The 26,157-nt window shown below is 46.2% G+C and overlaps 1 protein-coding gene across 2 annotated transcripts in view; it reads left to right on the top strand.

The window, feature by feature from the left end:
• Nucleotides 1-4,045: 4,045 nt before the first annotated feature.
• dennd1b (DENN domain containing 1B) overlaps nt 4,046-26,157 on the top strand; it is a 280,956-nt gene continuing 258,844 nt past the window's right edge. For both annotated transcript variants that reach the window (XM_033027984.1, XM_033027985.1), the window contains exons 1-2: nt 4,046-4,149; nt 11,990-12,054. In XM_033027984.1, coding sequence (XP_032883875.1) covers nt 4,133-4,149; nt 11,990-12,054 — 82 coding nt within the window. In that variant the 5' untranslated portion in view covers nt 4,046-4,132. The remainder of the gene's footprint in view (nt 4,150-11,989; nt 12,055-26,157) is intronic.

Raw genomic sequence — 26,157 nt, forward strand, 5'->3', positions numbered from 1 at the left:
GAGTAGAGTGTGTGGTAGTGATGCTGGTGCTGGTATAGGCACCTGGGGACATAGTTTAGTTTATTAGTTTAGAGATACATTGCAGAAACGGGCCCTTCGGCCCACCGAGTCCATACCGACCAGCACCCCCCGCACATTAACACAATCCCACACACACATTATGGACAATTTTACATTGATACCAAACCAATTAACCTACAAACCTGTACGTCTTTGGAGTGTAGGAGGAAACCGGAGATCTCGCAGACAACCCACGCAGGTAACAGGGAGAACGTACAAACTCCGTACAGACAGCACCCGTAGCCAGGATCGAACTCGACTTGTTCCTGTAGGTGGAAGTTTGACACCCATATCCACCAGTCTGAAGAAGGATTTCGGCCCGAAACGTTGCCTATTTCCTTCGCTCCATGGATGCTGCTGCACCTGCTGAGTTTCTCCAGCATTTTTGTCTACCAATGGCCCATTTCCACATGTTCAGTGTTTGTCGTACAGCTCCCAAAATAAATTACTCTCAACCTGTGTTCATAAAATCTCTCTGAAGTGCAGATTTAGTAAAGGGAACGCAATTGGAGAAAAGAAAAATCCAAGAAATAGGAAGCGAGACAATGGGAACTCAGAATACACATCAACATTTCTGTTCCTAACTCCACAAACCCAACTGCAGTCTGGTTACACCTTTTCTGAAGAAGAGTCCTGACCAGAATCATTACCTATCTGTTCTCCAATGATGCTGCCTGATCCACTGATTTACTTTAAGAAAGAACTGCAGATGCTGGAAAAATCGAAGGTAGACAAAAGTGCTGGAGAAACTCAGCGGGTCAGACAGCAACTATGGAGTGAAGGAATAGTCTGAAGAAGGGTCTCGACCGAAACGTCACCTATTCCTTCGCTCCATAGACGCTGGGTCACCCGCTGAGTTTCTCCAGCATTTTTGTCGACCTTCGCTGATTTACTCCAGTACTTTGTGTCTATTTTTGCAGCCTATTTACACCTTGCAAGCTACAGGAAAATGGGCCTCAATAGAAAATGCAGAGGATCTTTAACGGGCGAGACTGCATCTGCTGAGAGAGATAAACAGAGTTAATGTTTCAGATTATGAGCCTTCCTCATAGTGATCTATCCATCACCACCCTAAATGTCACCTGCCCCAATCAGTCTGAAGAAGGGTCCTGGCTTGAAATGTTGTCTGTCTATTCCCTCCACAGATGCTGCCTGGCCCACTGTGTTCCTCCAACACTTTGTGTTTTGTTCAAGGTTCCAGCAGTTTCTTGTGTATCTATCTAACTGAAGACAGATGCAAAGTGCTGGAGTAACTCAACGGGTCAGGCAGTATCTCTGGAGAAAAAGGATGGGTGACGTTTAGGGTCAGGACCCTTCTTCAGACAGACTTCAATCTAGCTGTCTGTCCTCTAATTTGAGGAAGGACATTCTTGCTGTTGAGGGAGTGCAGCATAGGTTTACAAGATTAATTCCTGGGATGGCGGGACTGTCATATGCTGAGAGAATGGAGCAGCTGGGCTTGTACACTCTGCAGTTTAGAAGGAAGAGAGGGGATCTCATTGAAACATATAAGATTGTTAAGGGTTTGGACACACTGGAGGCAGGAAACATGTTTCCGATGTTGGGGGAGTCCAGAACCAGGAGCCATAGTTTAAGAATAAGGAATAAGCCATTTAGAACGGAGACGAGGAAATACTTTTTCTCACAGAGAGTGGTGAGTCTGTGGAATTCTCTGCCTCAGAGGGTGGTGGAGGCAGGTTCTCTGGATCTTTTCAAGAGGGAGCTAGATAGGGCTCTTAAAAATAGCGGAGTCAGGGGATATGGGGGGGAGGCAGAAACGAGTTACTGATTGGGGATGATCAGCCATGAGCACATTGAATGGCGGTGCTGGCTCGAAGGGTTGAATGGCCTACTCCTGCACCTATTGTCTATTGTCTTAAGACCCAAGGCAGGGGTTCATCGATCTGAAACATTAACTTAATTCTCTCTCCACAGACGCTGCCTGACCTGCTGAGTATACCCAGAATTTTCTGTTTTTATTCCAGATTTCCAGGACCTGCAGTAGTTTGTTTTTTGATATCAAGCTAACATTGACTTCAGACACACTCCCACTCAACTCTCCTCTTACCCCTTCACCCAAGACACATTCTGCACGCTCCATTTGTACTCCACACTGACACAATATTCCCTGCCCTCCTCGCCCACTGCACTCTCTCCTCATTCACTATTACTTCACGCCCATCTGACCACTCCACATCCATTCATTGGGAGGGAAACAGTTATTGTTTGAGGTCAATGTTCCTGCAGCTTTGGTCCAAAGATGGGCCAGAGTGTTGGCTTATTACACTCACTTTCTCCACATTCTCTGCCTTCACGCTAACTCCCCACTCACCTGCACCGCTCCATTCTCTCTCTCATTGACTTTACTCGAGTGAGCGATTATGTCTCCCTCAAAGCAAAACACAATGTGCTGGAGGAACTCAGTGGGTCAGGCAGCATCTGTGAAGGGAAGGGACTGATGACATTTCAGGTCGCGATCCTTCTTCAGACTTTGAGTATAAGAGCAGGGAGGTTCTACTGCAGTTGTACAGGGTCTTGGTGAGACCATACCTGGAGTATTGCGTACAGTTTTGATCTCCTAATCTGAGGAAAGACATTCTTGCCATAGAGGGAGTACAGAGAAGGTTCACCAGACTGATTCCTGGGATGGCAGGACTTTCATATGAGGGAAGACTGGATAGACTCGGCTTGTACACATTGGAATTCAGAAGACTGAGGGGGGATCTTATAGAAACGTACAAAATTCTTAAGGGGTTGGACAGGCTAGATGCAGGAAGATTATTCCCGATGTTGGGGAAGTCCAGAACTAGGCGTCACAGTTTAAGGATAGAGGGAAGACTTTTAGGACCGAGATGAGGAAATCATTTTTTACACAGAGAGTGGTGAATCTGTGGAATTCTCTGCCACAGAAGGTAGTTGAGGCCAGTTCATTGGCTATATTTAAGAGGGAGTTAGATGTGGCCCTTGTGGCTAAAGGGATCAGGGGGTATGGAGAGAAGGCAGGGATGGGATACTGAGTTGGATGATCAGCCATGATCATATCGAATGGCGGTGCTGGCTCGAAGGGCCGAATGGCCTACTCCTGCACCTATTTTCTATGTTTCTATGTTCCCTCTCAATCACTGACCTCTCTTTTTCTCTTTCTCTCTCACACTCACTCTCTCACTTCATTGCACCGAGTGACTCGCTCTGTCACTATCTCTCCCTTTCACTTCATTTCAGTGTGACACTCTCTCTCGCTTTCTCTCTCCCTCTCGCTCTGCATCTCTGTCTCTCTCTCTCTCTCTCTCTCCGTCTCTCTGCCATTATCCTTCTCTGTCAATCTCTCTGTCAACCCCTCCATCACCTTCTCGCTGTCATTGCCCATTCCCTCTTGACTACAGAGTGACTCCCTCTCTCCCTCCCTCAAGTCTTCACCCCATTGCTTGACTTGCTTACTCACCCTCATCCTTTCTGACACTTTCTCTCCAGCCCAGTCACTGATTCTTCCCCTGTCATCCTCTCCTCTCCCCTCCCCTCACTCTCTCTATCTCTCTCCTGCCCTCAGTCTCACTCTCTCCTCCTGTCGCTCTCTCAGTCTCTGCCTTGTTCTTTAACTCTGTCAGTCTGTCACCCTCTCCCCCACCCCTCATTCTCTCTCCTGCTCTCAGTCTCTTACTCTCTGCCCTTTTCTCTCTCTGTCTCTTGTTCTTTAACTCTGTCAGTCTGTCACTCTCTCTCTACCCCAGTGACTGAAACCTACTCTCTCCCCCTGGCCCCCAGTGAGTGACCCTCCACTCCCTGCCCCACACTCCCCGAGGGGAGGGTTCCCACAGCCAGGCAGTGCGAGTAGTGGGTGTGTGAGAGAGTGAGGCTGACGTTGCTGTCTCCTCCCAGCTAGCGCTCACTTCCTGGTCGGAGCCCAGTGTCCGGGGCGGCGGAGCCGGGGCTGGGGAGCCGGGAGCCAGGGCTGGGGGCAGCGGGGCAGCGCTGAGCCGGGGGCTGGGCAGCACAGGGGCTGGGGGGCTGGGTGCGGCACACACACACACACACACACACACGGGCGCAGGAGCCGCAGCGCCATGCCCTGACCATGGAGAGCAGACTGCGGTGAGTGTGGGGGCCGGGGGGCTCCGGGGCTCCGGGGCGGGGGGATCCGCTGTCCCGCACCCGGGCCGCCCCTTGCAACAGGGACCGACCGCAGTCCCGCTGAAGAGCCGAGGCTTCAGGCCTGCGCTCTGTGCCAATCTAAACATCATCTAGACTGTGGGCTCCTCACCGCTGGCAAAAAGTCTCTGGGTTACCCTGCACCCGCTCTGGGTTACGCTGTGCCCTGGGTCACAGTCTCAACATCATGGTGCTACCAGGAGTGCAGATGTACCTGTACATAGTTCCTTGGATCTACCTTCACAGGTAGATAGGATGGACTCGGTACATTGGCCTGCACTAGGGTATTGAGTGGAGATGTGTAGAAACAAGGAATTCAGATGGTGGTCTACACAAAGTGTGGGAGTAACTCGGCATCTCTGGAGAACACGGATAGTTGACATTTCAGGTTGGGACCCTTCTTCAGACTGATTCAATTGAGTATGGAAATTGGGACGCACAAAGTGCAGAAGTAACTAAGTGGGCCAGGCAGCATCTGTGGAGAAGGGTGTGGGAAGGAACTGCAGATGCTGGTTTAAACCGAAGATAGACACAAAAAGCTGGAGTAACTCAGCGGGGCAGGCAGCAGCTCTGGAGAGAAGGAATGAGAGATGTTTCATGGGGTCGAGACCCTTCTTCAGACTAGTCAGTGGAGAACATGGATAGGTGACGTTTCAGAATTCTCTGGCACTGAAGGCAGTGGAGGCCAATTCACTGGACGTTTTCAGGACAGAGTTAGATTTAGTTCTTAGGGCTCACAGAATTAGGGGATATGGGGAAAAAGCAGGAACGGGGTACTGATTGTGGATGATCAGCCATGATCATATTGAATTGTGGTGCTGGCTCGAAGGGCCGAATGGCCTAGTCCTGCACCTATTTTCAATGTTTCTGTTTCTAAAAGGGACCCTTCTGCAGACCGATTTCTCCCCACAGTAGTCAGTCTTGAGACGGGTCCCGACCTATCCATGTTCTTCAGAAATGCAGCCTGACCCGATGAATCGCTTCACCGCATTTCTTTGTAAACCATTATCTGCAGTTCCTTGTTTCTATATAGAAGTTGGGATGGTATGTTGGTGAAGCCGCGTTGGAGTATTGTGTTCAGTTTTAGTTGCCCTGCTACAGGAAGAATGTCAGTAAGTTGGAAAGAGTGCAGAGAAGATTTACGAGGATGTTGCCAGGACTTCAGGGCCGGAGCTATAGGGGGAGGTTGAGCAGGCTGGGAATATATTCCCTGAAGCGCAGGAGGATAGAGGTGCATAAGGCCATTAGGGGAGTAGATAGGGTGAATGCACAGTCTTTTACCTAGAGCTGGGGAGTAAAGAACCAGAGGACATAGGTTTAAGGTGAGAGGGGAAAGAATTTTTCAGAACCTGAGACTGAAAGGCTTGTCCCACGATGCGAGTTCACCCAAGAGCCGAGATTTAAAAAAAAATATCAATCTCGTGGTAAGTACGTAGAATGTACCTAGGATCTCGTGGATGGCTCGTAATGCGGGCGGCAGGTACTCGGGAAACGCGGTCACTTTTGGGAAAGACTTGGACATTTTTCACAGTTGAAAAACTTCACGACTTACCGCGTTTCCCGAGTACCTGCCGTTAGCATTACGAGCCGCTACGGGACATCCACGAGGTCTTACGTACCCGCTACGTACATACGATGAGTTTGATTTTTTTTTCAACTCGGAAGAGCTCTCGGGTGAACTCGCATCGTGGGACAGGGGCTTTAAGCTACTTTTTCACATAGAGTTTGTGGGTTTATGAAATGAGCTGCGAGAGGAGGTAGTTCAGGCAGGTACAATCACAACATTTAAAAACAGGTGCAGGGCTAAGATATTTAGAGGGGTATGGACCAAATGTAGGCAGGTGGGACTAGCTTGGATGGAGCACCTCGGTCAGCATGGACACGTTGGGCTAAAGGTCCTGTTTCTGACTCGAGGAATATTATAAACAATTTTGTGTTTATACTACAACAGTTGTATAAGTCTTTGATGAGACGATTCCTGGAGTACTGTGCATAGTTCAGGGTTCTCATCCACAGGAAGGATGTCAGAGTGCCTTTTGCTTAACAGCACTCAACTTTCAATATGCCATGAGGTTGGAAAGAGTGCAGAAGAGATTGACCAGGATGTTAGCTGGGCTTGCGGGCTTGAGTTACAGGGAGAGGGTGCACAGGCTGGGACTTTTTTTCTTTGGAGTGCAGGAGACTGAGGGATGACCTTATTGAGGTGTACAAGATCATGAGATGCATGGATAAAGTGAACACTCACAGTCTTTCCCCCAGGGTAGTCGATTCATAAACTAGAGGGCACAGGCTTAATGTGAGAGGGGCGAGATTTAAGAGGGATCTTGGGGTCAACATTTTCACTCGGTGGGGTGGGTCAGTATCTGGAATGAACTGCCAGAGAAAGCTATGGAAGTAGATGCAATTATGACTTTCAAAATATTTTGGACAGATACATGGATTTAAATGGTTTATAGAGATAAGGGCCTAGTGCAAGAAAATAGGGCCACCCAATATGCCAACTTGGTTGGCATAGACACGATGGGCTGAAGGGACTGGTTCCGTGCAGTACAGCTCTGTGATTCTTGTCTAATTAATTGTAGGAAATAAATTGTGGAGTCCCCAAACTAATGGGATTACATTGGTGTGAAATGATAATGAAGCTGAAAGTGTTTACGAAGGAACCCAGTTCTCTGGTTAACAGCGGCATCTTGGAGCAGACTTGTACTTGGTCACCTTGTGGAAGCAATATGTGATGGAATTGGATGGCTTTCTTCATCACTGTTCACTGATCTCACAGCAGGGTTGAACCCTGAGAAGAAAGTGGTGTCCTTGTGAGCTGCCAGAGGAGGTGGTTGAGGCAGGTTCAATAAAAACATTAAAAAAGTTAGGCCTGGAACTTTTGATATAACTTTTTTGTTTCCAGTTGAAGTTTAGGGCAGGGTGGAAGTTAGTGGTGAAGTTACTGAAATCTTTTCCTGGTCTGAAGAAGGGGTTCAACCTAAAACCTCACCTATCTGTGTTCTCCTGAAATGCTGCTGGATTACTCCAGCACTCCTTGTCTTTGTATGTTAAAAAGTTGTGTGGATAGGATCATGGCCAGGAAAGGTTTAAAGGGTTGCTGGCCAAAAGCAGGCAAATTGGATGATCTTAGATGATGTATCTTGGACAAGTTGGACAGCAGGGATGAGCTGGGGCCTGTTTTCATGCTGTGTGAGACTATGACTGCAGAAACATCAGGTGTAGGTGCAATGTATGCAAAAGGATCACGATTTATTGCAATGAGGAGGTAAATATTCAGCCAGAATTCTGCTGTGTGATCTTAAAATATTGTGTATTTTGTGGTGGTTCTGAAATAAAACTAGATGTTAGACACAAGGATCTGCAGATGCTGGTTTACAGAGAAGCGCCCGAGTGCTGGAGTAACTCGGCGGGTCAGGCAGCATCTCTGGAGGACATGGATAGGTGACGTTTCGTGTTGGGACTGCAGTAGTGGGCAGACAGTTGGAAAAGGGAGATGGGGGCTGGGCAACACCTGGTGGATAGGTATTGCTTCTTTGTGGGTTGCACAAATTGACTGTCACTTGCCATTGTTTTTCTCGTGAAGTGAGGCCTCTTTACCCTTTTCAAACTCGGGCATTTTGAGCCCCCCCACCCCCACCCCCAACCTTCTGAAAGGGTCCCAACCTGAAACGCCATCTGTCCATTCCCTCCGCAGATGCTGCCTGACCCACTGAGTTCTTCCAGCACTTTGTGTTTTGCTCAGTATTTAGATGTCCCAGTTGAAAGCTGAAGGGCCCCAGGGACAGAATGTTTCAGGAAAAGCAGTGATTGCTCCTGAAACGGGGACAAAAATGACATTTATTATCGCAGTGCATTTTTTAGTGTAGTTCTTGAAGAGAACTTGGCTTGCCTGAGGTAAATTATTAGCACATAACCTGTATAACTTAGCACAATGTCAGGTATATTTACTCACCTTTCTACGTATTAGATGGAGCCTACAGCTGGCCAGCTGAATTATTTTCATATAGAGTCATAGTGCTACACAGTACAGAACACTACCTATGCCACTAAGACTTTAAGGTTTGTAGAATTTGGGTGCATTTGGGCGACATAGCAGTAGAGTTGCTGCTTTACAGCACCAGAGACCCGGGTTTGATCCTGACTACCGGTGCTGTCTGCAAGGAGTTTGCCAGTTCTCCCTGTGGCCATTCCCCGGTTTCTTCACCCATCCCAAAGACATGCAGGTTTGTAGGTTAATTGGCTTCTGTAAATTGCCCCTAGTGTGTAGGATAGAATAAGTGTGTGAGCGATCGCTGGTTGGTGGGCCGAGGGGCCTGTTTCCACGGTGTATCTCTAAACTAAACAAAACTACTGATCTGCAGCTCGGTTCCTGGTGCCATTTTGAAGGAGGAGTCCCACAGGAAGGCAGGGCGAGTCAATGATTGATTGCCGCCATTTCTGGTTGCCGAATGAGATCAACCTTATTTAATGTGGAGGAAGGCAGCTGTAGATAACTAGCTGTTTCCTCCATCCTTATCACACAGCGAGATGATTCTCGCGTAATCTTTTCTAGTGGCAAGGTTCAGGGGCAGGCTGTGTTTCTGCTTGTGACTGCCCTGGGAGCACAAGTGTGAACCTTAGGAGATGCAAGGAACGGCAGATGCCGGTTTTACAAAAAAAAAGACACAAACTGCTGGAGTAACGTCCCTCCCTACCGCAGTTTGTGTGAAGAAGGATCCTGATGCTAATTGAAACTTACCAAATAGTAAATGGCCTGGATAGAATGGATGAGGAGGGGATGTTTCCACTAATGGGAGAGTCTAGGAGCAGATGGCACAGCCTCAGGATATAAGGGCGTACCTGTAGAAAGGAGATGAAGAGGAATATCTTTAGTCAGAGGGTGGTGAATCTGTGGAATTCATTGGCACAGATGGTGCGTTATTTTTAAGATGGAGATTGACACATTCTTGATTAGTACGGGTGCCAGAGGTTATGGGGAGAAGGCAGGAGAATGGGGTTGGGAGGGAGAGATAGAACAGACTTGATTGAATGGTGGAGTAGACTATCGGCCGAATCCATCCTATCAACGTGGATAGGTGACAATTCGGGCCGGGACCCTTCTTCACACATATCGTCTTGTGTAGGAAGCAACTGCAGATGCGGGTTTATACTGAAGACAGACACAAAATGCTGGAGTAACTCAGCGGGACAGGCAGCATCTCTGGAGAGAAGGAATGGGTAACTTTTCGGGTTGAGATCCTTCTTCAGACTGAAAGTCACGGGAAAGGGTCGATGATATTCCTTGTGCAATCTCTGATGTTATGGAGGATTGCAATGTTCTCTTTACGTGAAGGAGTTGGGCTGGATGTGCCATTGATGCCCTGTATTGGTATTCAATTATATGGTCAACCACTTAGTATAGATTCTGGAGTCACAAGGAAGTACAGTTGCTGGCATCTTGACCAAAACACAAAGTGCGGGGGGAACTCAGTGCACCAGGCAGAATCCCTTTAGAAGGGAGGTATGGTTGCTGCCTTACATCGCTAGAGACCTTGGTTCGAGCCTGACCACGGGTCGTGTCTGTACGGAGTTTGCACGTTCACACCGTGACTGCTTGGGTTTTCTCCGGGTGCTCCAGTTTCCTCCCACAGTCCAAAGACGTGCGGGTTTGTAGGTTAATTGGCTTCAGTAAAATTGTACATTTTCCCAGTGTGTAGGATATTACTAGTGTACGGGTTGATCGATAGTTGGCATCCGCACCGTGTCTCTCAAGGTTTGCGTCTAAAATCTGTGGCGGGAAATGGATGTTTCAGGTGATGTTTCAGGTTGGGACCCTTCCTCAGAATGACTGAAGATGTTATGTGTCAGGACCCTTCTTCAGACTGGCTCTGTCCTCCAACACTTTACTTAGTATAGATTGTATCTCCATTTGATATCCACTTTGGAAATAATTGAAGGGATCCAAATTTAGCAGACTGTCTGATTATACAGCATGTAGTATTTCCTCCAGACTCTAGTTTAATGACTAGCATATGAATGTCCAAATTCCACCCATGTGGCATCAAGGGCAGATAGTAGATTATTCATCTGAATCCTGCATCTCATAATATCCATCGGTCTGTTTATTGCCAGGTATCCTTCCCCCGGTAATGAGACTTCATTACGTAGTCCTTGCATTATGTCCAATTCTCAATACAAGAGTTTATTTTTTAGTGTATGAGGCAAGGTCTCAACCCAAAACGCCACCCATTCCTTCTCTCCAAAACGCCACCCATTCCTTCTCTCCAGAGATGCTGCCTGTCCCGCTGAGTTACTCCAGCATTTTGTGTCTATCTTCTGTTAGTTTTACATTTTGCTGTGCAGTTTTAAAAATGATTTAAAATCCCAAACATGGAATGTTTGGTTCTACAGAGTTTCGCCAAAGTTTTCTACTAGCATTGCTCCAGGATATCTTTATTGTTCCTTGTAACATTTGTTGCAAACTCTACTCTTCTTTCATCCCGAGCCTTTGTCACTTACTCCACTCACTTGCTGTTCAAAACACCCCCTTCCCTATATCCACCTATCACTTGCCAAGTGTGGGTACACAAAAATGCTGGAGAAACTCAGCGGGTGCAGCAGCATCTATGGAGCGAAGGAAATAGGTAACGTTTCGGCCCGAAACGTTACCTATTTCCTTCGCTCCATAGATGCTGCTGCACCCGCTGAGTTTCTCCAGCATTTTTGTGTACTTTCGATTTTCCAGCATCTGCAGTTCGTTCTTGAACACTTGCCAAGTGTGGTCTTGCCCCCTTTTCATTTTTCCTGATTTCTCCCCCCCCCCCCCTACTCCATTGGTCTGAAGAAGGGTCCCGACCCAAAATTAGTTAATACATTACCTCCACCGATGCCGCTGTCAATCTGAGGAAGGATCCCGACCCGAAACGTCACCTACCCATGTTCTCCAAGACGCTGCCTGACCCGCTGAGTTCCTCCAGCACTTTGTGTCTTTTTTATAATAACCCTGGGGGGCTTGGGTGGGACAGGGGGTTTGGAGAAAGCAGCTCACCTTTTTGGGTGCAGTTGGGATGGTTTATATAGGCCGTGTCCATGTTCCATTTATAAATGCAATTGAAACATTGTTTTATTAACGAAACAGTTATATTTGTGGTATAAGAGCAGGGTTTAGTGGTTGGAAGGGATGCCAAGAATGATGAGGTTTGAATGAAAAGTTAGTATGTAAAATTATGTAAAATGTCCTCAGTTGGGTGCCTGGACTGCATTACCAGGAGATGTGGTGGAGGCCGATACGATAGTGATATTCGAGGATTTTGGATAGGTACATGGATATGCAGGGAATGGAGGGATGTGGACAGGGCAGATGAGAGCGTTTAACTTGGCATCATGCTCAGCACAGACATTGTGGGCCGAAGGGCCTGTTCCTATGCTGCACTGTTCTGTATTCTTAAACGACTGGCATTCTTTGATCATGATGATCTATCATCATCATCTATCACCATGATCAGCTTAGCTTGAGTGGGTGCTTGGAACACACTGCCAGGGGTTGTGGTGGAGACAGATACCATAGCGGTGTTTCAGCGACTTTTTAGATGGGATGCAGGGAATGGGGGAGGTCCGGATCATTACTGGGCAGAGGAGATCCGTTTAACTTGGTCATTGTGTGTCGAAGGGTCCATTCCTGCGCTGTCCTGTTCAAAGTTCAATGATATTCTTGCTTGGAATTTTGATCTTGTTACATTTTCATATTTCTAATTTGCTGGACAAATCTGTTTTACTCGTGGAATTTCTTCTTCATTTACAGAGAGAGCCCAGAAAGGACTTTCGATCTTGTCTTCAAGGTGACTTGCCCGACTTCTGAAAATGAAGGTAACGTGTGCCTTGATCATTGAGATTTTCAAACATTGATTGATCTAGTAATTAGTCTGCCATTGGCAGTCAAATTCTTTGTGCACTGTTTGGTTTAGCTGAGTTGATTTCTTACTGAAATAGCCCTCCTTTTCCAGGTGAAACATATCCTGATAGTGTGACTGTGGTGAAAGTTGTTTAATTGCCATGAGATTGGGTTCCTTTTCAATGCAAAAGTTGAAGTTGTTTTAGTTTAGTTTATTGCCACGTGTACCATGGTTGTGCACTAACCAGCCAGTGGAAACGCTGTACATGATTACAATCAACTACAGGATAACTTTCATTAAAGTCCGATCAAAGATAATTCAAGGCCTCCAATGAGGTAGATAGTAGCTCAGAACCGCTCTCTAGTTGGTGAGTGGATGGTTCAGTTGCCTGATAACAGCTGGGAAGAAACTGTCCCTGAATCTGGAGGTGTAGCTCTTGCTTGATGGGAGAGGGGAGGAGAAGGTGGCAGGGTTGAGAATGGTCCGTGGTTTGCCAAGGCAGCATTGATGTAGATGGAGTCAATAGAAGGAAGGTTGGTTTGCCAGATAGTCTGGGCTGCTTCCACAACCTAGACCTTCATGCAAACTGATCTCCCTGCCAGCCCACTTGTCCAGTTGTTGAAAGATAGTTTCAGATTTTACAGTTGCGTATTGACAGTAATATCACTGATGATTTTTTTTCTGAAAGGGATTGGATTTAACACCAAATGTAAAAAGCAGTTCTGGTCACCCAGCTCCAGGAAGGATGTCATTAAGTTGGAAAGAGTGCAGAAGATATTCACCAGGATGTAACCTGGGCTTGAGTTATAGGGAGTGGTTTGATGGGCTGTGAATTTGTGTACTTGGAGCATAGGAGGCTGAGGGGTGACCTTTTTAAGGGGTACAAGATCTTGAGGGGTTTGGATAAAGTGAACGCTCACACTCTTTTTCCCCGGGTAGAGGATTCTAAAACTAGGGGGCTCAGAAATTCAAGAGGGATCTCGGGGGCAACATTCTCACTTGGAGACCAGTCTGTATCTGGAATGAGCTGCCAGAGGAAGCTGTAGAAGTGGGTACAATGATGACTTTGACAGGATATTTTGGCGGATATATATATGGGTAGGAAAGGTTTCGAGCGATATGGGACAAATGCAGGGAAATGAGACCAGCCCAGTATGCCAATGATCAGCATCGATGAGTTGGGCCAATGGGCCAGTTTGCACGTTGTACAGCTCTATGACTACAATTGATCGAGTGTGTACCTCAAACTGCTTTCCTGTTCTGGGGTGGAGCAATTAGAAGCAAGTGCTGCATTTTGCAGCAAGATTGATGCAATGATATAAAGAGGTGACTGATAAGGTAGGTGTAGATATTCAACGAGTGGGGAGTTTTAAAAATACACGTTTGATAGCAACGCACACAGGAGATGATGAAAATGTAGATTAATATATACATAGTAGAGAAACTAATTAAATAGCGATTGGAAGACATCAAACTGAGCGGGATTTGAGGAAAGCTTATCAGATTGATCAGTTTTGGTTCAATTTAGTTTATTATTACTGTTCCGTGTATCGTGGAACATTGAAAAGCTTTTTTTATTGCATGCTATTCAGTCAGCTAAAGACTATACAAGATTGCAATCAAGCCGTCCACAGAGTACAGACACAGGATAAAGGGTAGAACATTAAGTGCAAGATAAAGTCCAACTAAAAATAATTCAAAGGTCTCCAATGAAGTAAATGAGATAGGATCTCTCTCTGCTTGGTGATAGGATGGTTCAGTTGCCTGATAACAGCTGGGAAGAAACAGTCCCTGAGTCTGCAATTACGTGCTGGTAGATTCCTTGCAGAACAGGGATCGCAAAGCAAAATGGTTATAGATCACATACATTGACCAGATTCTGCTGCTTAAATGGAAAAGAACCGTTCAATCTGGAGCATCTCTGCTTCTTCCCCTGAGCAAAACTCAAAAGTGCTGGAGGGACTCAGCGGGCCATGCAGCATCTGCGGAGGCAATGGACAAGCGACATTTTGGGTTAGGAACTCTTTTTCAGAAGCATTGCCTGTCCATCCCTTCCACAGATGCTGCCTGACCCGCTGAGTTCTTCCAGCTGTTTATGTTTTGCTCGAGATTCCAGCATCTGCAGTTCCTTGTCCTAATAATAGTAATACAGAACGGAAACAAGCCCTTCAGCCCCACTCTCCCATGCCAACAAGATGACCCATCTACAGGGTTCCCACTTGCCTGTTTGGCCCATATCCCTCTAAACCTCTCCTATCTATGTGCCCAAGTGTCTTTTAAATGCTGTTATAGTACCTGCTGATCTACCTCCTCTGGAAGCTCGTTCCATACACACCCCATGTGAAAACGTTGCCCCTCAGATTCCTATTAAATCTTTCCCCTCTCACCTCTTGTTCTTCGTTCCCCTCTTCTGGGCAAAAGACTGTGTGCATTCACCCTATCTATTTCCCTCATGATCTTATACACCTCTGTAAGATCACCTCTCAATCTCCCGCACTCCTGATGTCTCCATCTTGTTCCCTTGCTGTGTAGAGGTAACCCTCGGGTTATGAGTTAAGGTCACAGTTCAGAAATTCACAAATCGCCACCAAAAAATCTCAGCAATGGGTTCATGTGACAATAAACTAAACTGAATTAAACGGATCTAAACCGGTGAAAAAGGTCAATAAATATATATTTTTTCAACTTAGCCGTCTATACATGACAGAAATTTGCGATATGGTCTGTTTCATGGGAACTCAAGGTCCCAAACGTTGGGGATCTCCCCTTAATGTTACAGCGAAAACCTTTTGTTGCCTGATAACCATTCAGCGGAAAGACAATACTTGTGTACGATGAGCGGACAGCTAGATAATGGGAAGTAAATTTTAAGAACAGAGTAAACGAAAGAAATAATGCTTTTGTGCATTTTCTGTTGCCAAAGTTTGAAATGACTCAACGACAGTGTGGAAGTGAGAAACTCTGGGGAATGCTTTTAGTTTTCACTTCCTTGAAATGTTCAGTTATTGTCCCCAATTTTTATTTTTACTCAATGGAAGGAAAAGTGTGGAAGCATTTACTCTGGCTTTTGCAGTTTCTGTGACCTAATCTGGTCATGAGGTAGAACAGAGTCACAGAGCTACCCAGGATGGGAATAGGCCCTTTGGCCCACATTGTCCATGCTGACCAAGTTGGCATACCGGGCCAGTCCCATTTGCCTGCATTTGGCCCATATCCCTCTAAACCCATCCTATTCATATTTCTGCCTAAAAATAGACAAAATGTTGAAGTACTCAGTGGGTCAGGCAGCATCTCTGAACAACATGGATAGTAGACAATTCAGGTCGGGACCCTTCAGACTATCTGTTGTGTATATATATCTTCCAAATGTCTTTTCAAAGTCATTTATTGTATGAGCTTCCATAACTTCCCCTGTTCACTTATTCCAGATACGGACTACACTCTGTTAAAAGGTCGCTCCTGGGGTCCCTCAGGGAATAGTATATGATCACTTGAATTGTTGAACTCACAGACGAACAACTACAATAACTACAGACGCTAGGTATATAAATAAATACACAAAGTTCCGGAGAAGGGACCCAACCTGAAACATCACCTATCCATGTTCTCCAGAGATGCTGCCTCACCCGCTGAATTACTCCAGCACTGTGTCTTTATCTTTACTGGGAACATCTTTGGATGGTTTACTGGTTGGCTTTGGAGGAAAGATGGAAAGATTTGGCTGCACGGAACTGCCATTCTGTGATGCATTTGGCTAGTCATAAATTCATGTCAGAGGAGCAGAATTAGGCCATTCTGCCCATCGAGTACTGCACCATTCATTAATTGCTGATCTACCTTTCCCTCTTAACCGTATTCTCCTGCCTTCCCCCCCCCATAACATTTGACGCACTTACTAATCTAGAATCTCTCAATCACCACTTTAAAAATACCCAAATGATTTGGCTTCCTCTGCCATCTGTGGCAATTAACTCCATAGATTTGCCTCATTCTCCTTTCATCTCCTGAAGCAATTCCTCCTCATCTCCTTTCTAAAAATACGTCCTTTTATTCTGAGGCTATGCCCTTTGGTCCTAGATTCTCCCACTAGTGGAAACATCCTCTCCACATCCACTCTATCCAGGCCTTTCATTAGCTGGCAAATTTCAATTAGGTCTTCCCTCATCTTTTTAAACTCCAGCGAGCACAGGGCCAGTGGCATCAAACATCTATGATACATTAACCCAATCATCCCTTGAATCATTCATGTAAACCTCTTAACCCTCTCCAGTGCCAGCACATCCCTCCTCAGCTGTGGGGCCCATGTGGTTGCTCAAGAAATACTGCATTCATGTGGCCTTGTCTGGATGTGTTGAGCAGGGCTGCCAACATTGGCTGAGAGTTGGGAGTGAGAAATTGCGAAAGACCAAACCCGAGGGACCATAGCGACCGGGGGGGGGGGGGGGGGGGGGGGGGGTGGAGGAGGAGAGTGTCCCCCTCCCATTGGTACGGAACATTTGCATTTTCAGCTTGAAATTGTGTAATATGGTGCATACTGTAGCGAGTCTTTTAACTTACACTTGAATGCAATATATATGCTTTAAATTGGATTGGAGCGTTTTTGAAAGGGGGGAGGCTGTGCGATCACTGATCACTGGCCTTGGGGGTACCCGGTGAGGGAGTGGAGCAACCGAGTGGGGAGAGGGTGTGGAAGAAGGGTGTCCCCCCTCCCAGGGTAGGAACCTTTTGAAATTTGATGTATTAAAATCATGTTTTAGTGCACTGTAGAAGTATGATTTCAATGTTTTTTGTATGAAGCATTTTTAACAGGTAACTTTTTAAGGGGTAACTTTATCCACACAAAGGGTGATTGATGGGTGTATGGAACAAGCTGCCAGAGGAGGTAGTTGAGGCAGGGACCATCCCAACATTTAAGAAAAAGTTAGACTGATACATGGATAGGACAGGTTTGGAGGTATGGACCAAAAGCAGGTGGCGTAGCTGGGACATGTTGGCGGGTGTGGGCATGTTGCACCAAAGGGCCAGTTTTCACACTGTATCACTCTATGACTACATTATACCTCCACCATGCATGAATGCTTCAAAATCAAGTGATCGAGTTTTATTGCCATATACTCAAGCATAGAAACATAGAAAATAGGTGCAGGAATAGGCCATCGGCCCTTCGAGCCAGCACTGCTCAATATGATCGTGGCTGTTCATCTAAAATCAGTACCTCTTTCCTGTTTTTTCCCCATATCCCTTGATGTCGTTAGCCCCAAGAACTAAATGTAACTCTCTTGAAAACATCCAGTGAATTGGCCTGCACTGCCTTCTGTAGCAGAGAATTCCACAGATTCACAACTCTCTGCGTGAAGAAAGTTTGTTCTCATCTCAGTCCTAACTGACCCCCCCTTTATTCTTAAACTGTGACCCATGGTTCTGAGCGCCCCCAACATCGGGAACATTTTTCCTGCAGTTACAGTAAGTGAAAATCTAGCAGGCAAGCAGGATGCTTTCACCAACCACCCCCATTTGAAGTCCACAATCTTCCACCGTATCTACCCAGTTACTTCCAGCAGCCACTGGTTGTCCTCCAGGATGCACCGATCCGCAGCCTGATCCATGCCGGTCACCTGGGCGAATTCGGCACAGAGACTCTCCCGGCTCCGGCACAACGCTCCGACGCTACCGACGGCCCGGGACTCTTGCACTGAGGCTGCTCCATGGCCGGAGCTGCAGTGAGCGACTCGCCAGCCCGGCAAACACTCGCCAGCCCCGCTCCCCGTCCGCATCTGTCCCCGCCGCTGCTTCCGCTTCCAACACCCGCGGCCCATGCAGTTGAAATTTGAGTTGATAACAGAATTTCTCACAACAGAGCGAGATAAATTTGTGATCAGCGTAAGAATTTGGTGAAATGCGTGATTCTCACGCTCAATACATGGGAATTGGCAGCCCTGCCTCTCTATCCCTCTCTCCCTCCCTCTCTCCCCCCACTGTCTCCCTGTCTCCTTCCCCTTTCTCTCTCTCCACCTCCCTTTGAGAGTCTGTCCCTTCGGCACAGAGACTCTCGCGGCAGCGGAGCTTCCGACACCTCCGCGGCCCGGGACACTCGCACTGTCCGGAGTGCTCCATGGCCGAAGCTGCAGTGAGCGACTCGCTAGCCGCGCAAACACTCGACAGCACCGCAAACTCACCAGTCCCGGCTCCCCGCATCTGTTCCCGCCGCTGGTTCTGCTTCCATCCCTCCCGCAGCCCCGGCTCTCCAACACCCGCGGACCATGCAGTTTATCCGTTTTGAAATTTTCGTTGATCACAAAATTTCTCACCACTGAGCGTGAGAAATGTCTGATGAGCGTGAGGGCGTGAGAGTTTGCTTTAGGGTGCGAGTCTCACGCTCAGGGCATGAGAGTTGGCAGCCCTGTGTTGAGGAACTGGACAACACTGGGCCTCTACTCGTTGGAGTTTAGAAGGTTGAGGGGGGATGTCCTTGAAACCTACAGAATAATGAAAGGCATAGATAGAGTGGATGTGGAAAGGATGTTTCCACTGGTGGGAGAGGTTCGGACCAGAGGTCATAGCCTCAATTAAAGGGCTCAAAAGGGCTCAAAACTCCTTCGCTCCATAGATGCTGCTGCACCCGCTGAGTTCCTCCAGCAATTTTGTGTACCCTCAATTAAAGGGCGCTCTTTTAGAAAGGAGGTGAGGAGGAACTTCTTTAGTCAGAGGGTAGTTAATCTGTGGAACTCATTGCAACAGAGGGCTGTGGAGGCCAAGTCAGAGGGTATTTTTAAGACGATTGACAGATTCCTGATTAGTAGGAATTAGTAGGTGTCAGGGGTTATAGGAGAATGGGGTTATGAGGGAGATAGATCGGCCATGATTGAATGGTAGAGTAGGATCGATGGGCCGAACAGCCTAATTCTACACCTATAACGTGAGCTTATTTAGCTGCATCCCCTATCCACAACTTTCCCCATGTTTTCAAAATTTGCACCTCTGAGATTTAAAGTTTACCAAGAATGTTAAAAGATGAAAATCCCTTACATGTGCGGACTTGAGTCCAGCACTGGGAAACACATCAACAAGTTGACGATGGGTGTGTCTGAAGCAATTCTTTCAGCAGTCTGTAATGAGTTGATTTCTGGCCTTGTTTGGCTGGGTTACGATCCCAGTTGATGAATGGTCACCATCGCAAAGAAGACTCTGTTACTGCAGTTGCATCCTGATTATTAAAGTGATGTTACTCATTAAAAAAATACACAGTATTTTTTTCTTAAATTCATAGCAGGAGACTAGATCATATTACGTTGAAACTTTTAACCTTTCATAATCTCCCTAGTGCTCCGAACAACATATTAGTTTAGAAATGTGTAGGAAGGAACTGCAGATGCTGGTTTAAACCGAAGTTCGACATAAAAAGCTGGAGTAACTCAGCAGGTCAGGCAGCATCTCTGGCGAAAAGGAATAGGTGACATTTCAGGTCGAGACCTTTCTTCTGAAGAGGGGATTCAACCTGAAATGTCACCTATTTCTTTTCTCCAGTGATGCTGCCTGACCACCTGAGGTACTGTAGCTTTTTGTGTCTATATTAATTCAGAATTTTGGGTGTGCTTTTTCATCGGAAGTGGCGGCGCTGCCTGGCAGCTGCGGCTCGCCTGCAGTCAGTCTGTTTTTTCTTTTTTGTTGTTGTTTTCTTTTGTCTGTTTTAGTTTAGTTTATTAGGTTGTGTAAGTGTGTGTGGGGGGGGGGGGGAGGGTGGGAGAAACATGGTTTTAGTCTCTTCCTTCGGGGGGGGTGCGACTTTTTCTTGTCGTGTCCCCCGTCTCCGTCTGCGCTGAGCCTAATGGCGGAGCTGGCGGCCTCGGGGCTATGGTGATGTTCCGGCGGCGGTAGCGGCAGCGGCCCGACTTGGAGCTGTGGCAGCGTTCCGGCAGCGGCCCGACTTGGAGCTGTGGCGGCGTTCCGGCAGCGGAGGCTCGGCCGCGGGCCCCGTGGACGACATCGTCGGGAGCTCGCAGGTCCCAGGTTGGTGACCTGTTTTTCCGGATCTCCCGCAGTACCAGCTTCGTCCGCTGGACTGGAGGGCGGCAGCTTCGGCAGCTTCGACCGCCCCGGGCCACGGAGTTTGAACCGGCCCGTTCGCGGAGCTGGATTCAGCCACGGGACTGACTTGCTTGCTATCGCCCGGCGGGGTCACAACATCGGAAGCCTGGATCGCCTCAGCGCAGAGGGAGAACATGGAGGGAAGAGACAAAACTTTAAGACTTTTGCCTTCCATCACAGTGAGGAGGTGCCTGGTGAACTCACTGTGGTGGATGTTAAATTTGTGTTTATCCTGTGTTTTTGTTATTTTTATTATATGTTTGACTGCAGGCACGAAATTTCGTTCAGACCGAAAGGTCTGAATGACAATAAAGGTCATTCTGATTCTGATTCTGATCAATCCAGTGTTTTGAAGTCAGCTTTTAATTATTTTTATCCCCTGACAATTTTGTGCTTATATTTTAAGTGTTTCGGTTATCGGAATTCTGTTTTTGCTTGTATGGAACATAGTCACGCCACTTTCTTTACGAGTCAGTATCTGGAACTTTGTGTTGTGTAACTAAATCATTGTTGAAGCTAGGAGATGCTGGTGGATAAAGGAGAATTACATTAGTCACAGCATGATGTTGAGGTGATTTTACAATTGTCCTCAAAGATTGAAAGAGAGACGGAGGAGAGAGTTTATAGAAATGAAGAAATGTAAAGTGCTGGAGCCCTGAGAATCGGTCTTGATCTAGACATGGTCGTTGTGGAAGGTGCACGAAGATCTTGGAAGCAGTTTATTTAGAGCTTGCATATGAGACAAGCAAGGTCAGGGCACAGTGCTTGTCCTGGGTAAAAAAAAAAAAACATTGTTTGATGCTTAGAGTTATCATATTTATTGCTCCGATGTCATCCAAAAGTATGCAACAGCATATTTGGATAAGTTGCAGAGTCACACAACATTGAAACAGGCACTTCGGCCCAACTCGTCAATGCCAACCAAGATGCCCCTTCTACACTTGTCCCACCTGCCGCATTGGGCCCATATCCAACTTAACTTTTTCTATCCATGTATGCACTATCCAAATGCCTTTAAAATTCTGTTATAGTGTCTGCCTCAACGACCTCCGCTGGCAGCTCATTCCATATACCCACCACCCTCTGTGTTGGAAAAAAGTTGCTGCTCAGGCTACTGTTCAAATTATTTGGGCGGCAGGGTGGTGCAGCGGTAGTTTATGATCAGCCATGATCATATTGAATGGCGGTGCAGGCTCGGGGCCGAATGGCCTACTCCTGCACCTAATTTCTATGTTTCTATGTTTCACAGCGCCGCAGTCCCGGGTTCGAACCCGATCTAGGGTGCTGTCGTTGCGGAGTTTGCTCCTTCTCCAAGTGACTGCGTGTTTTCTCCGGGTGCTCCAGTTTCCTCCCACATCCCGAATACATGCAGCTTTGGAAGTGAATTGGCCTCTGTAAATCACCCCTAGCATGTAGGATGTGAAAGTAGGAAAACGTAGAACTAGTGTACGGGTGATCGATAGTCGGTGTGGACTCAGTGGATCGAGGAGCCTGTCTAAACTAAACTAAATCTTTACCCTCTCACCTTAAACCGATACCTCTGGTTTTTGATTCCCCTACCGTGGGTAGAAGACTCTGTGCACTGCCCCTATCTATACCCCTTATAATTGTATACACCTCTATCAGATTACTCCTCAGCCTCCTGCACTCCAAGGAATAAAGTCCTAGTCTGCCCAACCTCTCCTTATAATGCAGACCCTTGAGTCCTGGCAACATCCTCATCAACCTTCCCTACACTCTTTCTAGCTTAATGGAGTGTGGAAGATTGAAATGTGGAGCAATTTAAAATGTTGTGGAAGCAGCTATAAATGTACTGTTGGAAAATGTCCCCTCTTGTGGTATTCTACTGTTAATCCTTGATGGGCCCCATTCCAACAAGACATCATCCATATCTTGGGCACAAAGTGCTGGAATAACTCAGCTGGTCAAGCAATATATCTGGAGTACTTGGATAGGCGATAAATCATGTTGGGACTGAAGAAGGGTCCCGACCTGAAATGTCATATAGAAACATAGAAAATAGGTGCAGGTGGAGGCCATTTCGCCCTTCGAGCCAGCACCACCATTCATTGTGATCATGGCTGATCATCCACAATCAGTAACCCGTGCCTGCCTTCTCCCATACCCCTTGATTCCGCTAGCCCAAGAGCTCTATCTAACTCTTTTTAATTCATCCAGTGAATTGGCATCCACTGCCTTTTGTGGCAGAGAATTCCACATTCACAACTTTCTGGGTGAAAAAGTTTTTTTCTCAGCTTTAAATGGCCTCCCCTTTATTCTTAGACTGTGGCCCCCCTAGTTCTGGACTATTTGGGAAACATTGGGAATATTTTTCCTGCACCTAGCTTGTCCAGTCGTTTTATAATTTTATATGTTTCTATAAGATCTCCTCTCATCCTTCTAAATTCCAGTGAATAGTAACCCAATCTTTCCATTCTTTCTCATATGACAGTCCCGCCATCCTGGGAATTAACCTTGTGAATCTACGCTGCACTACCTCAATAGCAAGGATGTTCTTCCTCAAATTAGGGACCAAAACAGCACACAATACTCCAGATGTAGTCTCACCAGGGCCCTGTACAACTGCAGAAGGACCTCTTTACTCCTATACTCAAATCCTCTTGTTATGAAGGCCAACATGCCATTAGCTTTCTTCACTGCTTGCTGTACCTGCATGTTTACTTTCAGTGACTGGTATACAAGGCCACCCAGGTCTCGTTGCACTTCCCTTTTTCCTAATCTGACACCATTGAGATAATAATCTGCCTCCTTGTTCTTGCCGAGTGGCACACTTTATGTGCAATGTGACGAATAAAACTGATTGATTGACCTCACATTTATCTACATTATACTGCATCTGCCATTCATCTGCCCATTTACTCAACCTGTCCAAGTCACCCTGCAACCTCCTAGCATCCTCTTCATAGTTCACACTGCCACCCAGCTTTGTGTCATCTGCAAATTTGCTTCTGTTACTTTTGGTCTGCCAACCAATTCTCTATACATGTCAATACCCTACCCCCAATACCATGTGCTCCAATTTTGCCCACTAATCTCCTATGTCTCTTCTGAAAGTCCAGGTACACTACATCCACTGGCTCTTCTTCATCCATTTTACTTGTCACATCCTCAAAAAATTCCAGATTAGTTAAACAGGATTTCCCTTTCATAAATCCATGGACCAATCTTTTTACTGCTATCCAAATGCGCCGTTATTAATTCTTTAATAATTGACACCAGCAGCTTCGCTACCACCGATGTCAGGCAAACTAGTCTATAATAGTAAGATTAAACGAGAACTTACCAGTTCGAAGTTTGATCTGTATTTTATGAGGAGTTACGATGAGGGATTACGTGAAGAACCCGTCCAGCACGCATGTGCGACATACTTCAAAGCAGCGGTGTGGAATCACAGAAGACACAATAATTGAAATAAACATAGTAAAGAAAAGGAGAACTAAGATACCAGTTGATCTCTATAATTGAGTGTGGGAGCGGAGGGCACGTAATCCCTCACCGTAACTCCTCATAAAATACAGATCAAACTTCGAACTGGTAAGTTCTCATTTAATCTTACTATTTTACTTCGGAGTCACGTGAGTGACTACGTGAAGATTTTAAAGCTCTGTGATTTCAAACCGTGTAACAATTCATACTTCACTCGCTGCCGAAGTCATTCGAGGGAGGAAGTATGTTATCATAATCAACCATGAATCTGTTTGTAAAAATAATAATGGTGTTTAGTAAACAATAACAAAACCAAAAATGCTCCCCCGGGCTTAAATTATATATTTGCAGATTCTAATACTTTTTCTGCAAACGATACAGGTTCTGCCAGCGGCTTGTTATAAAAAGTTTGGAACGTTTTCTCCCTAGACCACCCCGCTGTAGCCAGGATGTGGTCCATAGGCACGTCCATCCTCTTAGCCGCCGATGTGGATGCCGCCCTGGTGGAGTGAGATTTATACACGTTAGTATTTACTCCAGCAACTCCCAGTACCTGCTTGAGCCATCTTGAGATAGTTTGGCTCATCACCCGACCATAAGGTTTCTATCGGCTGACCCATAAGGCTTTTTCTCTCCCTCGGGGATTTCTTGTTGTGTCGATGTAATTCAATAAGTGGGTCATGACACATAACCGTGGTTCAGGTGGGTATGCCCGGAATTCCATGACAGGACCTGATGTTCCTGGTCTGCTCTGTTTGACCAGCCCCTGAATGGTAAATGAGACACGGTCTGGTGTTATAACCATATTGTCCAAACGTAGTAGATGGAGGAACTGGACTCTTTGTGCTGAGACAAGTGCCATCAACATGACCGTCTTCAGGGTTAGCTGTTCCAGGGTGAGGGACCTGGCTGGTGAACATCCCCTAAGGTACGTCAGGACCACACTGACATCCCAGATTTGGGTATACCTAGGTCTGGGGGGATTAGAGTTGAATATACCTCTCATGAGTTTGATCACCCTATGGTGGTACCCTATGGCCTGTTGTCCTGGTGCCTGAGTTAAGTAGGCTGACAGAGCACTTCTGGCTGTGTTAATGGCGCTGTAGCTGAGTCCTTCATTGTGGTGAAGGCCTGCCAGGAACTCCAGTACATTGGTTATTGTAGTAGTTGAATATGTAGTTCCTGTATTCGAACAGTATCTTTCCCACTTCTTGATGTTTGCCAAGTATTGTTTCCTTGTGGGCATGCGGTGGATGTTGTTATCGTGTTGATAGTGTTGTCTGACGATCCCAGGCCCAGCAGTGGTCTTTTCATAATCTGCAACCCAGTAGTTTAATTTATCGTGGCATGGGTGGCTTATGCCTGATACCGGGTGAGTTAATAAGTCTGGGCTACTGGGAAAGTCATGGGGTTTCGATGACCATGTCGAGGACCACTGGGAACCATGGCTGTGTAGGCCAGTCAGGTACTATCAAAATGCCTGAAGCAGAGTCCATCTGTATTTTGCGTAGTACCCGACTGATGAGGCCGTAGTACCTGACTGATGAGGTAGAAAAGGGGAGAAAACCAGTTCAGCGGGAATGTATCCATTGCCGCTGCCTCAAGGTCTGGTTCCCATGCGACATACATGGTGATTCAATCGGAATACAAAGAATATCTGGTGTTCCATATTGCTTTGTAATTTCAGCAAATACTTTGGTTTAATATGTCTGCCACAGTATTTAGCTTACCTGGTAGGTAGGTTGCTGATAGTCAAATATGCTTGACGACATACCATTACCAAATTGTTAAACAAATTGTCACATGATATCGATTTTATTCCGCCCATGTGGTTTAGTATATGCCACCATGTGATATTATCAATTTATAAACGAACATGCAGAATGGTGCACTATTGAACAATATGCTTTTAACCCATAGCACACACCCAACATTTCCAACTAGGTTTTATGTCCAGTGTCTGTAGTGATGATGACTCCAGATTAGTCCATTTACCACGTGTTCTGGATATGGGTTATTTTGTTTAAACACTAGCACCTTAGCTCTAATGGAAAGGTTCAAGTTAAGTAGCTGGTAATGCTGCTACTAATTTCCCAATTACTCTTGCCACTTTGCCGAATGGTTGATTGATTGTTAACCATTAATTTGTTACAGGTTTGTGCCAGATACGCTGACTCTCCTTTTGGCAACGTTATAGACAAGTGGATTGAGTTAATTGAATATCAGATAGTCCATAGTTGCGGATGGTGTCAACGTAGATTTATCTGGATAGTATGACAGAGCCCAGGCTAAATAAGTTTTTAGTAGCTGCTGATTTAGCTATTTCCATGGTTTTGTCTGTCGTTAAATATCGTCGAGACATGCCATGACAATATGTTTCCTTAATAGTGTCAGGGCTGGTTTGAATATCTTGGAAAACAGTTTTGGCTCATATTTAGTGCATTAGTCAATAATTTATACTGCAATAGTTACCCCATCCAGGTAAATTTTTGGTATCTCCGAAGATCTTATGAATGGGTACTGAATAGTATGCATCTTTTAAGTC

This window comes from Amblyraja radiata, chromosome 10 (assembly GCF_010909765.2).
Source record: "Amblyraja radiata isolate CabotCenter1 chromosome 10, sAmbRad1.1.pri, whole genome shotgun sequence".
Taxonomy (NCBI): Eukaryota; Metazoa; Chordata; class Chondrichthyes; order Rajiformes; family Rajidae; genus Amblyraja; species Amblyraja radiata.